Raw genomic sequence first — 16,640 nt, 5'->3', positions numbered from 1 at the left:
TAAGTAATAGTGGGAAATACAGACTGGGGGAAAAAACACAGTTGAGTTATTAGTTGCCAAAGTGCATAGAAAATGTGTAGTTTCACTTTCCATGACAAGCCATTCTGGCCTTGAGAAAATGTGTATGTGTGTCTTTGTATGGTACTGATCCATTACTGTCTGTCTGTCCATTTCTCACCCCTCTCTCCAAGTGCTTCTCAACCACACCACCTTTTCAGGTGCCTGTTCAGCAACTCTCATCTGGCCAGCCATGCTGATCCTGACCTGCCCCTCCAAGCTGCAATTGTTAGAGTCTGTGCTGCGAAGGAGCCTGCCTCAGACACTCCCAGTAAGATTCATTAATCCACCTGCTTAGGGTTCATTGCCAGCTTTAACAAGAAATTATTTTTCTGTGAATATTTTTCTGTATTTTTTTAGGCAAAGGATGCTGTCAGGAAAAGCTTCTAGCTCAATATCACCCTCAAAGGTGATGCAAAAATAAGATGGGAGAAGGGGGCTAGAAACCTATCTTTTCTATTATTTCTTGCTTCAGATAATCCCTGTATCACCCTCAACATTCCTCCAACTCAGCCATTGTACTGTTTGGCAATGGACCAGTCAACTCAGCAAAGATGAACTCCAGGCAGCCAATGAGAGTTACCTCTCAGCCAATGGGAGGCAGCCAACAACCTTCTCTCTCTTTGTGTCTTCAGCAAGGTGATGATGATGATTTGACATTATACTTGGTTTGACTAACTGAGTCAATGAGGATCTTGTAGAACCTTTGAGACTAGGAATTTACCGCATGAGGTAGTAGTGATGGGATTGAAGTCAAATTGCAACATATGATCCCTCTCCTTTTTGCCTGACATTGGCACTCATCCATTGCCAATCCGTTGTCATACTGTTATCTTTGCACAGTTTCACATTAACAAGAGATACCCACCAATAATGGGCAATATCGCTACATTCATATGACTGCGCATGTGCAGATTCTTCTAGTGCTACAGTAATGTTATAGCAAGGTCAACATGGTATGAGTATGTATGTCATAAACTCTTCTCCCTTCTTCTGTTATGTCACAAATCTTCCGGTTTAGTGAAGAAGAAGGCTGGTTTTGCTGAATTTAGTAAGGTGTTAATTTACTTATTTATGTATATATTTCTGGTAATTATGATAGTCCAGATAATAGAGTTTGGGTTGCAATAAGCAGATTCCAAAATTTAAATAACAGCATGGAACTCAAGAATCATGAATCACCAGAAATGAGTTTCCCAAAGAAACTAGCAATTACAGGTCTAATCTTGTCATTGTGGGATATTGGAAGAAAAAAGTAAAAATTAAAAAAAAAAACATGCACAAGCCATGAGGAAAAAGGAGTGGAGACTGGCATCATGTACATTGGAAACATTCATAACAAAACAAGGCCTGTTGTGCTATTGAAAGATAATTAATCCATTATTGCTACAGTTGTAATTGCATTAAAAATGTGCAGTTATCGCACCTTTGTGCAGTAATCGCCTAACTAAAAGAAAGAAGCTGGTAACATGAGCTTTTGTAGACTTGAGCCTACTTCCTCAGATGCATGCAAGGTTCAAGTCTACAAAAGCCCATGCTACCAGCTTCTTCCTTTTAGTTAGTCTCAACTGTGCTACAAGATCCCTTTCCATACTGATTTTCCAGTCTAGCACAGCTATGTCTTTGAATCAATATGTGCTTGGGCCACATATAACAGCCACATTAAGGGGAAAGCAACCATATAAGCATGACTTTCCCACCATTTCTTCATGGATCAGGTCAGCCTTTAGCTCAAACCTGCCCTTTCCCAAGAAAACAAGACCAAAATGGACCACAAGACATTTTTAAGGATGTTTAGAATGTAACTATTTAAAATGGTTAAAACTTATGAGAACATGTCAACATTAATTTCAAAATGAATTTGTTAACTGTTAACAGCAATTGATTGAAATATATAGTTAATTTGTTACATTAGCCATTAACAAGGAAGGCTTGTGGCTCCCTTGTTAGTGGAGCTACAAGCCTTCTGACTTTAAGGGTGCTATCTAAGATCCTGGACCTTATCCATAAATAAGTGCCAGTATTTCATCTTGAATAGTTCCTATAAAGTTTATAGTGAAGCCTGAAGCAGACTCTTCTTTCCCCTGGGATGTGGGAGCTCTCAGTCATCACTGCTTGTTAATAACATTACTATAAATAAACAAATATATGCAAAAATCATTTAAAATTATTACTAAAACATGACTCACAAAAGTAATAAAATGTTTAAAAATGAAACATTAATAATTACATATTTTGTTAACACTGTTGTCATTTAGAGATTAAAAGATGAGATGTTAAAACTATAGTTAAAAATTAAATGAATTGAGGCAACAAATTAATTTTTTTCAGAGTAACATGTTACACATTACTTTAAAAGAAATGTCCTTGTTATTGTCAACTGCTTTCAAGTTGGCTTCAACTTATACTAACCCTATGAATGAGAGAGCTCCAAGTCACCCTGTCCCCAACAGTCCTGCTCAGGCTTTCAGACTCAGGGCTGTGGCTTCCTTGATTGAGTCTGTCCATCTAGAATGCATTCTTCCCCTTTGCCTACTGCCTTCCACATTTTTATCCTTTCTAGTGAGTTAAGTCTTCTCATGATATGTCCAAAGTACAACTGTCTCAAGGCACGTCTACACTGACCACTTAATCTAGGGCCAGTCTGGAGTGAGAGCCTGGCCATCACCATCGCTTCTGCCGAGGGCAGAATGGGGGCAACCAGACATGAGGGCTCTACCCCCTCCTCACCAACTTCATGGGCTTGGAAGAGGATCCATCCTCTTCCCTGCACTGTCCAGCACAGGGTAAGGGAAATAGTGTCACATTCACTGTCTGGACAACTGGGTTGGGCTGCATCAGATCTGACCCAGCTGTCCAGACATCCAAGAAAACTGGAGGGTCTCTTGGAGTTTCCAGAGTAAACTGCAGACTCCCTTAAACTGGAATAATGGCTTAAAATGGTGATTTTGCTGAAGATATGGCCCTACCTTGTCTGGACAGATTGCAGCGGGACTGAAGTGAGTCCAGTGTGTATCTTTTATGTAGACAAGCCCTTATGTAGACTAACATCTTGGCTTTTAAGGTGAGCTCAGCCTTGATTTGCTCTAGGAGCCGAGAGATGGCAAACCTGTTTTAGGCCTCAAATATCCTTTTAAAAAACTAGAAGTGACCAAGAGTTGCAAGAGTGACTCTACAAAGTGTAAGTGACCTTACAAAATGGAGAAAGAATATCACATGGTTCAAGTTCTGGCTTGTCTTGTGTGTTGTCTTGTGTGCCTCATGCTTGTGTGTAAGTGTTTGGGTGACAATGTAGAATACAGAAAGGCAACATTTTGTGCCATGGGTCAGCTGCCTATAGCATTCAAGTATTCTTTAAAAGTAACTAAATGTTACTGTTGACAAATGGAAACTGCTTTTAAAATGTAATTGAAATGGTAATTAGCTACTTGTGGTGGCCTTTAAACCCATCTATTAACTCATTATTACTTACTTAATTAATAACATTAACTTACTTTCCAAGCTATGATGATAGTTATCCTTTATAACAGTCTTATCACTTCATCCTTTGTATAATTTATTATGTTTTTGTTGTAACATTCTAAATTACATTAGAAGTCACATGGATAAAATTAGAAAATGAAGATCTCCTAAATTTAGAGGGATTTAATAACATATATGGATGGCACGCCTACCTCTGGTATAATAAATCAAATCAGAATAAAGGCTTTAAAGACCATATAATTAGACACTCACTTTGGAAAATTTGGAAAATTTATAAGGACAAAATCTATAAACATATGCCAGTTTGGGTCTCCCCTCAGGAAGCTTTTCTGATTCGAAAAGAAACCTTAAATAAAAATTGGCTGACATATAGGGATATCTTACATAAAAGAAGAGGAGGATTGGTTATGAAAAGTCAAGAAGAATTTAAAAAAAAGAGGGAGTAAATGTAAGCTGGTTTCCTTATTACCAACTTAAGGAAAGATTTAATCAGGACATGAAACTAGAAGGAATAACATCTAATAAAACAGAATTAGATATACTTTGGGAACAAAATGAAAAAGGACTAATCTCAAAATTATATAAGGTATGCCTAAACCTTCATAGAATCATAGAATCATAGAATCGTAGAGTTGGAAGAGACCACTAGGGCCATCCAGTCCAACCCCCTGCCATGCAGGAAATCCAAATCAAGGCATCTCTGACAGATGGCCATCCAGCCTCTGTTTAAAGACCTCCAAGGAAGGAGACTCTATCACCTTCCGAGGAAGTGCATTCCACTGTCGAACAGCCCTTACTGTCAGGAAGTTCCTCCTAATGTTCAAGTGGAATCTCTTTTCCTGTAGCTTGCATCCATTGTTCCGGGTCCTGTTCTCTGGAGCAGCAGAAAACAAGCTTGCTCCCTCCTCAATATGACATCCTTTCAAATATTTAAACAGGGCTATCATATCACCTCTTAACCTTCTTTTCTCCAGGCTAAACATCCCCAGCTCCCTAAGTCGTTCCTCATAGGGCATGGTTTCCAGACCCTTCACCATTTTTGTCGCCCTCCTTTGGACACGCTCCAGTTTCTCAATGTCCTTTCTGAATTGTGGCGCCCAGAACTGGACACAGTATTCTAGGTGGGGCCTTACCAAAGCAGAATACAGTGGCACTGTTACTTCTCTTGATCTAGACACTATACTTCTATTGATGCAGCCTAAAATAGCATTGGCCTTTTTAGCTGCCACATCACACTGTTCACTCATGTTCAACTTGTGGTTTACTTGGACTCCTAGATCCCTTTCATACGTAGTTTCATTCAGCCAGGTGTCACCCATCCTATATCTGTGCATTTTATTTTTCCGCCCTAAGTGCAATACCTTACATTTCTCTGTGTTGAATTTCATTTTGTTAGCTTTGGCCCAGCTTTCTAGTCTATTCAGGTCATTTTGAATCTTGATCCTGTCCTCTGGGGTATTAGCTATTCCTCCTAATTTGGTGTCATCTGCAAATTTGATAAGTATGCTCCCAATTCTGTCATCCAGGTCACTGATAAAGATGTTTAATAGCACTGGGCCCAGGACAGAGCCCTGTGGGACCCCACTGGTCACTTCTCTCCAGGATGAAAAGGAGCCATTGTTGAGCACCCTTTGGGTTCGGCCAGTCAACCAATTACAAATCCATGTAACAGTTCCTTTGTCTGGCCCACATTTTACAAGCTTGTTTGCAAGAATGTCATGGGAAACCTTGTCAAAGGCCTTACTGAAATCAATATATACTATATCCACAGCATTCCCTTCATCTACCAAGCTGGTAATTCTATCAAAGAAAGAGATTAGATTTGTCTGGCATGACTTGTTTCTCTGAAACCCATGTTGACTTTTTGTGATTATGGCATTGCCTTCTAGATGTTCACAGACTCTCTGTTTAATGATCTGCTCCAGAATCTTTCCTAGAACTGATGTCAGACTAACTGGACGATAATTGTTGGGATCCTCTTTTTTCCCCTTTTTGAAGATGGGGACAACGTTTGCCCTCCTCCAGTCTGCTGGGATCTCTCCTGTTCTCCAGGAGTTTTCAAATATGATTGCCAATGGCTCCGATATTACTTTTGCCAGTTCTTTTAATACCCTTGGATGGAGTTCATTTGGTCCCGGAGACTTAAATTCATTTAGATTAACAAGGTGTTCCTCTACTATCTCTTTACTTATTCTGTGCTGAAATTCCCCTATTCTGTCCTCTGGTCCATTATCCTCAGGTTGAGCACCCTTTGCCTTTTCTGAGAAGACTGAGGCAAAGAAGGTGTTGAGTAATTCAGCCTTTTCTCTGTCTTCTGTTAGCATTTTGCCATCTTCTCCACGCAGTGGCCCTACCGTTTCCTTCTTCTTCCTCTTGCTGCGGACATATCCAAAAAAGCCCTTTTTATTGTTCTTAACCTCTCTAGCAAGCCTGAGTTCATTCTGCGCTTTAGCTTTTCTGACTTTACCCCTACACATGCCTGCTATTTCTTTGAATTCCTTTTTCGTGATTTCCCCCTTTTTCCATTTCTTATACATGTTCCATTTCAAACTTAGCTCGGTTGAAAGTTCCTTAGTCATCCATCCTGGTTTCTTGAGACACCTCCCGTTTTTCTTTCTCACTGGAACTGTTTGAAATTGTGCCTTCAGTATCTCCCTTTTGAGAAAGTCCCATCTGTCCTGAACTCCTTTATCTTTTAGTATTTCTGACCATGGAATCGCCCTCAATACTTCTCTACGTTTACTGAAATCCGCCCTCCTAAAGTCTAGGATGCGTGTCTGACTCTGCCTGGCTTCTCCTTTCCACTGTATTACAAACTCCAGGAGAACATGGTCACTTCCACCTAAGGATCCCACCACTTGCACCCCATTAACCAAGTCATCCTTGTTGTTTAGGATCAGATCTAAAATAGCTGACCCCCTTGTTGCCTCTTCCACCTTTTGGACCATGAAATTGTCTTCCAGGCAAGTGAGGAATTTGCTAGACCTTGAGGATTTTGCTGGGTTTGACTTCCAGCAAATATCAGGATAGTTGAAGTCGCCCATCACTACTACATCTCTCTTTTCTGACTGTGTGGTCATGTGTTCTAGAAAGATATCATCCAATTCCTCAGTCTGACTTGGGGGTCTGTAGTAGACTCCCACCGTAACACCCTTGTTGTTTCCCTCCCCTTTGATTCTTATCCAGATGCTCTCCACCTGGCTTCCATGATTGATGTCCAGGATCTCTTCACTGGTGTAAATATCTCTGACATATAGTGCTATTCCTCCTCCTTTCCTGTTTGGCCTATTTCTCTTACAGATAGAAAGGACAGAAAGAATTAAATCTAACATGATCTCATGGGCAAGGAACATAGAACATAATATTCCATTGAAAAATTGGGAGAGAACTTGGGGGTCAGATCTAAAGTTTACTAAATGTATAGATATCAAGGAAAATTTCATTAAAATGTTTTATAGATGGCACCTACCTCCGGCAAGATTAGCCAAAATGTATAAAGATATAAAGAATACGTGTTGGAGGTGCAAAAAGAATCCTGGAACTTTTTACCATATGTGGTGGACTTGCCCGCAAATAAAGAAATTTTGGATTGAGGTTCATAAGACAATACAGGAAATTTTACAGATTAAGTTTGAATTGAAACCTGAAATTTGTTTATTGATATAGTTGAAGATGTAAAGGTCAGGGAAAAATTGACACAAATACTTTATTTACTTTCTACAGCAAGAATAACAATAGCAAGGAGATGGAAGGATAGTGAAATCCCATCCATCGCTGATTGGTTGATAAAATCTTCTGAAGTCATTGATATGGACAATTTGACCAAACCGCTCAGAGATGATATATATAACGAAGATGATGTAAACTGGAAACCTTTCATAAAATATTGTGAAAATAGATGGAAAGATGAAATATAAGTTATACAATGAAATGTATATGTAAATATAGACACAAGGGAAAGTGGCATGGAGATAGCGTTGTTATTATTATTATTATTATTATTATTATTATTAACTTTTATTTATAAAACGCTGTAAATTTACACAACGCTGTACATGCAATCTTTTTAATTGGACAGTTCCCTGCCCTCAGGCTTACAATCTAAAAAGACACAACACAAAAGGAGAAGGGAGTGGTGCAATATATTTGGAATCACATGTAGAGTGCATCAGACGTAAGGTTAAGGATGATATAGATAATAGGCATAGATGTATTTGTTACATAAGACTGAGATAAAGATAAACTTAGGAAAGAGGGCAAGTATAACAAGAAGATTAGGTAATGAATGCAGACACTCTCTTTGAAGTAATCGAGAAGAGGTCAAGGGAAACCTGATAAGGATGATATATAATGTAGAAAGGAGGAATAATAAGGAACCACTGTATAAGCTTGCCTTGTATACAGGCAAAAGTAAGTTGTAACAAGTCAGAATACGAGGTATGGGGGGAGGGATAGTTACAGAATGAGATTCTTTGTTTAGCTTGTAGATAACATGTAGCAAATGTTGCAATAAGGCTGAATGTATGTAAAGAACATAATGTGTTTGTCTTTTAATTCAATAAAAAGTATTTTTTTAAAAAAAAAGTAAAAAAAAAAGAAGTCACATTGCATCCCAACCCTACAAGAAAACCCAATAAATAAATTAATAATCTTCCAGAAATAGTTTTATCTTCCATGAATTTCCTTAATTTGTGGGCATTGTGGCATCTTCTGGCAGCAGATTTCACTTGCACTGTGTTAAAAGGATGTCTGTCCTTAATTTCTCCTCATCTAGCTTCAATGGATGACCCAGCATTAAGACACAAAGAAAATCTTCAAACCCTCAGACATAACATTTTCTCACAGGGAAGTCACCATTGCCTCGTGATCATTTTAATTGCCTTTAATACTATTCTAGAAGTGTGTTCAGCTTTTGTTCCATGTCAGCCTAACCCCATATTTCTTTGGCAGGTCTATGGGGCAGTGATGTACATCAACCGTGGAAACCCAGCTCAGCATGAAGTGGTGGTAGACTCTTGGCCTGAGTTTAAAACTGTCCTCACTCGCCCACGTATGGAGGTAAGACATGAAATCTGAGTCCTGGAGTGGTTGATTCCTCCTGTACAATCAGCCCCAAGCTATCAGGGCTAGCTGAAACAATAAAAGAACCCAAGATAAAATAGCCAAATGACACCCTTCTCCAAATTGTTAAAAACAACTTATTCAGACTATTTGTAACCCCCAATGAGTTCCAAAATCAGCTTCCTAAGGTGGACCCTTAGTTTAGGATTAACCAGTAACATCCATCAAGGGTGTTTGGGGTCTCCTGTACCAAGTGTCATTTCACTTTTACCAAAATCCCCATATTTCCTAAATACATCCACCCTTTTCCTCTCTAACCATGTTGATTTCAATTTAGAAGTGGATATTGTCCTCCAGTGGAGCGAACAGCTTTTTGCACAACACATTTACTCATCACAACCTTTGGGTCAGGGAAAGGATTACACCACTCATCTACCTCTCTGCCAGAGGCAACTACCAAGATGCCATCAGTGGTTCTGGACTGACTTCATTGTCTACATATGGTCATTGCTCTTCAACACTAATCCAATTAATCTTTCTTATCCAACGCCCAGACCTTCTTCTTGTATCCCATCTGTGGCTGTAATATCCTGATGCATTTATATACTATGTCCTATAGGTGGTGAAAGATAAATGGGATTATTATGCCAATTTGCACGCCACTTTCTATTGGGACATGGATGCCTGTCGAGCTCTCTTGGAAAATAAAGACAGCATTGACTGGGGCAGGGCCTTTCAGCTGCAAGGTGAGCCCCTGCAGGCACAGAGAAGTGAATAATCAATACTTTGGCCAGATTGCCCCTATGATGAAGATGCAGTGCATGATATAAACTGGAAACTAACACACCAGGAGGCTTACACAGTAACTGGACAAAAATAGGAGAAAAAAACAACAAATGGGTACACTATATATCACTAAGTACGAATGTTAATGAATAAAAGAATGCTACAAAAATTCTAAACCAATATATATACGGTATATAATTAAACAATTCTAAATGAACATGAAATTATGATGAAATTGATATAGGAGAATAACAATTATAAATAAAGTGTTCAACCAAAAACACCTTGCAAGGATATAAGGTGCTGCAATGACAAATTCTTCTTTGTGGGTTTTTCGGGCTATGTGGCCTGAAAACCCCACAAAAACTATGGATGCCAGTCATGAAAGCCTTCGACTTTACACAAATTCTTCTGTTTACTCCGGTGACTTCATAACAGTCAATATAGGGTGAATATCCGATTAACAAGCCCAGCCATGCTGGCAGTGTCTCAGAGAACCAAGATAAGTCACCTTGTGAAGATTACACTGTGATGGTATTTCCAAACTGTTGGTAATCAAGGTAGTAATGTATAACTGGTAGTAGAAGCACTGGTAGCATTAGTGCAAGTAGCAGTGATACTATCACTGGTAGCAGACCAGTTGTTATTCTCCTATTCTATTTTTGTCCATAAACTGGAAACTGCCAACATGTTTCCAGCCCCATTAGGTGTTCACATGTTTATCTGGCCCACACAGTTTCAAAAACAAAATTTGAAAATCAGAAAGCACATATTCACAGTGGAAGAATAAAAGAAGTCAAAGTCCAATGTGCTATACAATGGTCAATACCTTTTATTTCTTAAAAAGCTCCATGTATTTTGGTCTTCTCACCAACTGGTCTTCTTCAAAGGCTATTCAATTCTCAGAAATTTCTGGAGGTGCAGTCTGCACTCTCTGTACAAATGGTCCTTGTAATAATCTAATATAATCTAATCATCAAAGATCCACTTGTATAGAGAGGGCAGACTGTGACTCCAGAAAATTCTGAGAACTCAAAAGTCCCTGAAGAAAGCCAGTTGGTGATAAGGCTGAAATGCATTGGGCTTTTTAAGGGGGGAAATGGTTTTGACCATTGTATAGCAAATGGGATTTGGGCTGCATCTATACTTCAGAAATAATCCAGTTTGACACCACTTTAACTACTATGGCTCAGAATTCTGGGAATTTACAGTTTGTTGTGGCACCAGAGCTCTCTGACAGAGAGGCTAAATGTCTCACAAAACTAGAATTCCCAGAATTTCATAGCACTGAGAAATGGCAGTTAAAGTGACGTCAACCTGGGATTATTTCTGCAGTATGGATGCAGCCCAAATCCCATTTGCTATACTTTTCTGCAGTGTGGATGCAGCCTTTGTTTTCTTCCATTCTTCCACAGATTCAGAACATGGAAAAATGAGAATCTGGAAACAACATACAGTATAGACCACACACTGGATCAGATCCAACTTTGTCCCCTATTGTTCACACAAGACCTCAGGAAAGGCTGTATAAAATAATCAAAAATATAGCAAAGACTGGATGTGTTGTTCTAGAGCCACACTGTTACCTATCACTAATGCATCTACTTTCTATCAGAGCCAATCTTCTAGGCCAGAGCAGTCTGGCCAGGTAACAGGAAGGTAACAAGATAGTAGCAGGTGACATTAGTGCCACTGAAACTCTTAAATCTTTAAAAGATTTTTTTCCTGTTGAACATTACATTTGGTGAACAAAACCACACAGTTCTTGAAACTTTGTAGGGAACAGCTTTTCCTCAAGAACATTTTGTACAATATATGCTTTCCCTTTCTATTAGCTTCTGAGTAGCCTTCTGCACAGACCCACATAGTTTTGGGGTGGAGCAGCCTTGTTATGGCCCACCATGATCTACAAGGGAGGATAGTGTGCCCCTCATTCACCACCCAGTTCCATAATTTCTGATGGAACGGCATCTGCCATCATATCCACACACCCAGAGGAGTGGTACATGAGACCTATACATTCACCATGTAAGATGGATGATGACCATCATCAAATTCAGCAGAGATTCCTTCAGTTCAATGTGCATTAGATGTGCCAGAAGGTAGACACAGATGTGTATGTTTTGTCCAAACAGAGCTTGTCTCAGCAAACTTACTTGGGCTGCCCAAAGAGTCCCCTGGGGAGATCCTGGCCTTCCTTTTTCCCAGATGTCCTTTGTCAGATATGACTTATATTTGTACTCCATTGACCAGAAAACTTTTGCACTTGTAATGATTATTAAGGAAAACCACTTTTATTTAGATCATCCCCATATGTAGCTTTGTTTTGTTTTACAATTATGCTTTCAATGGTCATGCAAATGCAGAAGTTCAAAAGTTGGAATCCACCCCCAACTGTGTAACCTCTTGTTCACGCAGGTCTCCAAGATGGGCTGTATGAAATCACCAAAGATATAGCAAAGACCAGATGTGTCCATCTGGAGCCATATTGCTATTTGCCACTGATGCACCCAAACCCCTCTACTCTCTCACAGAGCAGGTCAGTGATTTTTACTCCCACTCACCCATCCACCCTGGCTACCACCATTGCCTGAGCAGTGGGACTGTGGGTTCTGTTGAGCTCTTTGGCAGTGGCATCACTAGGTTTAGTGTCACCTCAGGGACGTAGCCGGGGGGGGGGCTCCTTGGGGTCCGGACCCCTCCCCTTCCATTAGAAAAATGAATGGTGTGTGCTGCTGCGCCGCTGCATCCAAGCTCCATTATAATGGTGGCACTTAGTCTGGACCCCCCCCCCCTTCCTAAAATCCTAGCTACGCCCCTGGTCACCTGATGTGGTAACTCATGGTGTCTCCCCTATATTGACCACCTCTCATACCATACAATACAGAATCCTTGGTAATATAGTAATTTTCTGTACTAATGTTACTCGTTAATCATAATTCCTGTTTATTACTGAATGTAATGGTAATACTTGTGACATAAACAACTAGCAAAATTAAAATTATACCTTTAAATTACAATATCATACAGACAGCCTATATGCATTTACATGGTTTCATGTGACTGAAGTGAAAATTTGGTAAAATGTGATGTTTTTAAAGAAATATTTTCAATTTTTAAAATTAATTTAAAATTTAAAACCTGGGTCCTCACCTTTCTCCTCCCACTAAGCTTCACCCCACTCACACAATCTCTTCAGCATTTAAAGGGACACAGGCAAATACCACAGCCCATTTCTAGCCAAAGGCAGATGTTTGAGGAACAGTAGTGTCACCTCCATTTAGGGTATCACCTGGTGTGGTCCACACACCCCACACCCCACTAGTGACACCACTGCTCTTTGGTTGAATAAGAGGCATCTGACAATCCTGTAACCAACCTTCTTGGTACAGTCACCTCAATAGATAGCATGTATCTTCCTCCCAGTCCCAAACCTCGAGTTTTATCCCTTTAGATACATAACATACACAAGCCCATTAATACAGTCCAGCCAAGCTGTAGAAAGGCTAAACATACAGCAGAAACCCACTCTGAGAACTTCAAGCCCAACCCATACCTCTGTAGGAAGTGAGAGTGGAAGAACTCTTCTCCTACCATGCACTTATTGCAAAGCTTGACCTGGGGCCTGGGGAATTCTAGACGTTCTAGTAAAAATAATACACGTTTCAAGCCCTGTCTCACTGCACATATGGTAGAAGTGACAGAAAGGAGAAATTTGTTTATTTTATTTATTTATGGTATTTATACCTCACCCTTCAGCCCTAAAGGCTATCATAGTTGCTAATAACATTCTGGGCTTCCTATCATACCACCTTCAGCAGGCTTGGTAGAGCCTTGGCATTATACTGTCAAGAACCTCCAAATAGACATCTCCCTCTAATGCTTCTGCTTTCAAGTGAAAATACTGGGGATGATACAGCCAATCATGGTAAAGCCTATCACCACATTCCTAATTCAGTTCAAACACTGAGGGTGCTGTCCAGTCCCTTTTCTGCAAATGGAGAGGGTTGTGGTGGGAGAGGCAAACCAAATTCATTTGGATTAGAGAGAAGTGTGCCAAAATAAAGATGCACTGAGCTGAGATCAAGATTTGGAAACTTTACTACTCCCAGAACTCCATGACCAGCCTGGCCATGCTTCCTAGGGGGTTGTAGTAATTATAGTGCAAAAAAGTTATGTTTTCAGACTCTTACAGAAGGTAGAGCACACCCAATGAGAGAAAATCTGGACAAAAGAGGATATTATAGGATATTCTCTGCCTAAATTCACTAAAGGCACCAAATAATGTCTGATTTTGAAAGCTAAGCAGGGTCAGCTCTGGTTAGCACTTGGATGAGAGACCACCAATGAACACCAGGTGCTGTGTATGCTATATTTCAGGGGCAGAAACTGGCAAAACCACCTCTGAGTATTCTTTGCCTAAGAAAACTCTATGAAATTCATGGGATCACCATAAACTGACAGGCAACTTGAAGGTACATACACATAGGAGATACCTCCCTACCCCTACCTGGTGCATTCACTTTGTTTGTTTGTTGTTTTTTGTTTTTTTTATTTATATACCGCTATTCCAAAGATCATAGCGGTGAACAGCAAGTAAGCTAATTAGCAAGTAAGCTAATTTGCCCCCAACAGTCTGGGTACTCATTTTAGCGACCTCGGAAGGATGCAAGCCTGAGTCGAGCTTGGGCCCTTTTGCTGGTCTTGAACTCGCAACCTTGTGGTTTCGAGTAAATGGCTGCAGTACAGGCATTTAACCACTGCGCCACCAGGGCTCCTTGTATAACGCAGGCCTGCCCTTACTGAATACTACAGAATACTGCCACTGATTATGACAGCAGCTGTCACAGCCTGTTCCTAGCTGTTTGGACTGTGGAGTTCTCCGTTTCATTTGTAAAGATCTGGCAAAACAATTTTTAAATTACTGATTTAAAATGTAATGAAATTATACAAGAATAATAAGCAAGATGTGATAAGTTTCAGATGGCAGCCATATCACACCCACATGTGTGTACAGGTCATAGCTGGATGAATAGTGAATATTCTGATAGTGTGTATAGTCAGGGTTGCTTCCAAACTACTGTGTAATTGCACTACCTTATTCATTGTAGTTTACAGAAGATCCAGGCATTGTTGTTGTCAGTTTGTAACTTTCCCATGGTTTTCTGTTTTTTTCCCTGTCTTTTTTCTTACTAGAAATATTTCTCTTGATAAAATGTAGAATATCTGTGCCACGGTTTAAATTGTAAGCAGCAGGAGGCTTCATTCTGTCCTGGAAGCACCCTCTACTGTAATTTTGCAAGAGAAAGGCAATAATCAGATAGTGCTAGGAACTACTCATATGAAAGCAATCTTTCTAAAACTCTGAATCTTTAGTCCACCTCTTCCCCTATAGATAGCTCCATGGGTAATTCTTACAGTCAAAAACTGTATTTCTCCTTATTCCCACATGCAAAGAAACAAACTGGAAGATAATATCAAACCAATAAGAGTAAATGTTTTCATTACATTCAGGGTAAGAAAAACTCTAGGGTCCTGGCCGAAGTTTTGCAAGAAAAGTAACAGTCCATTTCTCCATTATTTTCTTTCCCCATTCAATAGCAGAAAGTGGGGGAGCTGCAAGTCATTCAAGTACAAAACTTTGTCTTGGAGCCTTGTTGCATAAGAAAAGAAAGCCAAAATGGATTGGGAGATTAGCAGCTTTCTCTTTGCCTCTCTGCATGCTGTCATTCTCCTTCCCAAGAGAGATGGCCATAAAAGTGTGCCTTTTTGCCAAACCTATTTTTCCAGTGCAACAAAAGATATGCCTTTATGCCTGTCCCCTTCAGTAAGAGAACAGAAATGTTTTGAAGGAAAGTGGAGAGGCACGGAGAAAGCCATTACTCTCTCAATCTATTTCAGCTTTCTTTTCTCATGTGATAAGGGTCTTGAAAGTTCCTTCTTACTTGTTGAGGCTGCCTCTGCATCAATTCAAGATAAATTTTTAAGACTTTCTTTTTGCTCACCCATCCCTGCTTGCCTTTGTGTTTCAGGTTCAGAAGTGACCTTCTCCACTTTGGTACCCTCAACCCATCTCATGCAACCACACTCAATGATGCTTGGGACTTTGGGCGCAATGATCGGAGCCTGTGCTATCTAGAAAGCTTGATCAGATACTTCCCTAGTGCTTGCCTGCTAGATAAGGAAGGCCAATTGGCTGCCTGGTCCCTTAGTGATCCCTATGGTTGTATATCACATGGCTATACCCTCCCTCAGTATCGGGGAAAGGGATGGATAAGAATAATCCTGCAGAACTTAGGTGGAAAGATGCATGCTCATGGCTTTCCTGTGTATGTTGGGGTTCTGGCAGAAAATGAGCCCTCCAAGCGGGCACTGCAGCACCAGGGTTTCCATATTCTTCCTGGGACATACTACATGCTTATTGTGACACCAGTCCTCAAGCTGAAGAATTAACAAAGAGAAATGATTTCTTCTGAAAATCTGGGCAACCATTTTTGAAATTATTTATAAGAAGAGACAAACAGATGTTAGGATGGAGTGATAGGTTTGCTCTGGAAAGGTTTGCTCTGGTCAAATTCAGGATTAAATTGAAAGTGAGGGACATTTTAAAGAGCCATGTGTTATTAATTTTTATGCTTCAAAAAAAGCAAAATTGAGCTTGGAAAAGTTATTTGGATGTGAGAGTTGGATAGTGAAAAAAGCTGAGAGAAAGAAAATCAACTCATTTGAGATGTGGTGCTGAAGAAGAGCGCTGAAGATACTATGGATGGTCATGAAGACAAACAAATAGGTGCTAGAACAGATCAAACCTGAAATCCCTGGAAGGTGCTAGAACAGATCAAGTGCTAGAACAGACCGAGCCTGAAATCCCTGGAAGCCAGAATGACTAAAGTGAGGCTGCTGTACTTCAGCCACATTGTGAACAAAAAATATTCTTTAGAAAGAGAAGGCAGTAGAAAGAGAGGAAGACCACATGCCAGATGATTAGATTCAATCATGGGGGACATGAGGACCTGAGCGGAGAGGTTGAGGACAGGGGGTCTTGGAGAGGTCTCATTCACAGGTTCGCCATGAGTTCAAGGCAGTTAACAACAAGACTACAAATTCCAGAATTCTCTAGATAGCATCAGATTGATAATACTAGTTGGTTCTGGGAGCTGTAGTCCAAGAAAGTAACCATTTCTGAATCTGAAGCTAAGATGCAGTTAGTCCTGAGGAGTAATCATTTGGGACAAAAGCAGAGCTTGAAAATA

The 16,640-nt window shown here is 40.1% G+C and overlaps 1 protein-coding gene across 1 annotated transcript; it reads left to right on the top strand.

Annotated features, from left to right (window-relative positions):
- The first annotated feature begins 250 nt into the window (after positions 1–250).
- LOC149314131 (glycine N-acyltransferase-like protein 3) lies at positions 251–15,840 on the top strand. The gene is made up of 5 exons (XM_089523376.1): positions 251–328; positions 8,491–8,598; positions 9,221–9,347; positions 11,806–11,926; positions 15,420–15,840. The coding sequence occupies exons 1-5, from the start codon at positions 251–253 to the stop codon at positions 15,838–15,840; spliced, it is 855 nt and encodes a 284-aa protein (XP_089379502.1).
- Positions 15,841–16,640: the final 800 nt, after the last annotated feature.

Source organism: Sceloporus occidentalis, unplaced genomic scaffold, assembly GCF_023333645.1.
Source record: "Sceloporus occidentalis isolate IW3139 unplaced genomic scaffold, rSceOcc1.0.p SCAF_4, whole genome shotgun sequence".
Classification (NCBI taxonomy): Eukaryota; Metazoa; Chordata; class Lepidosauria; order Squamata; family Phrynosomatidae; genus Sceloporus; species Sceloporus occidentalis.
This window is presented reverse-complemented; position numbering and strand designations above follow the sequence as displayed.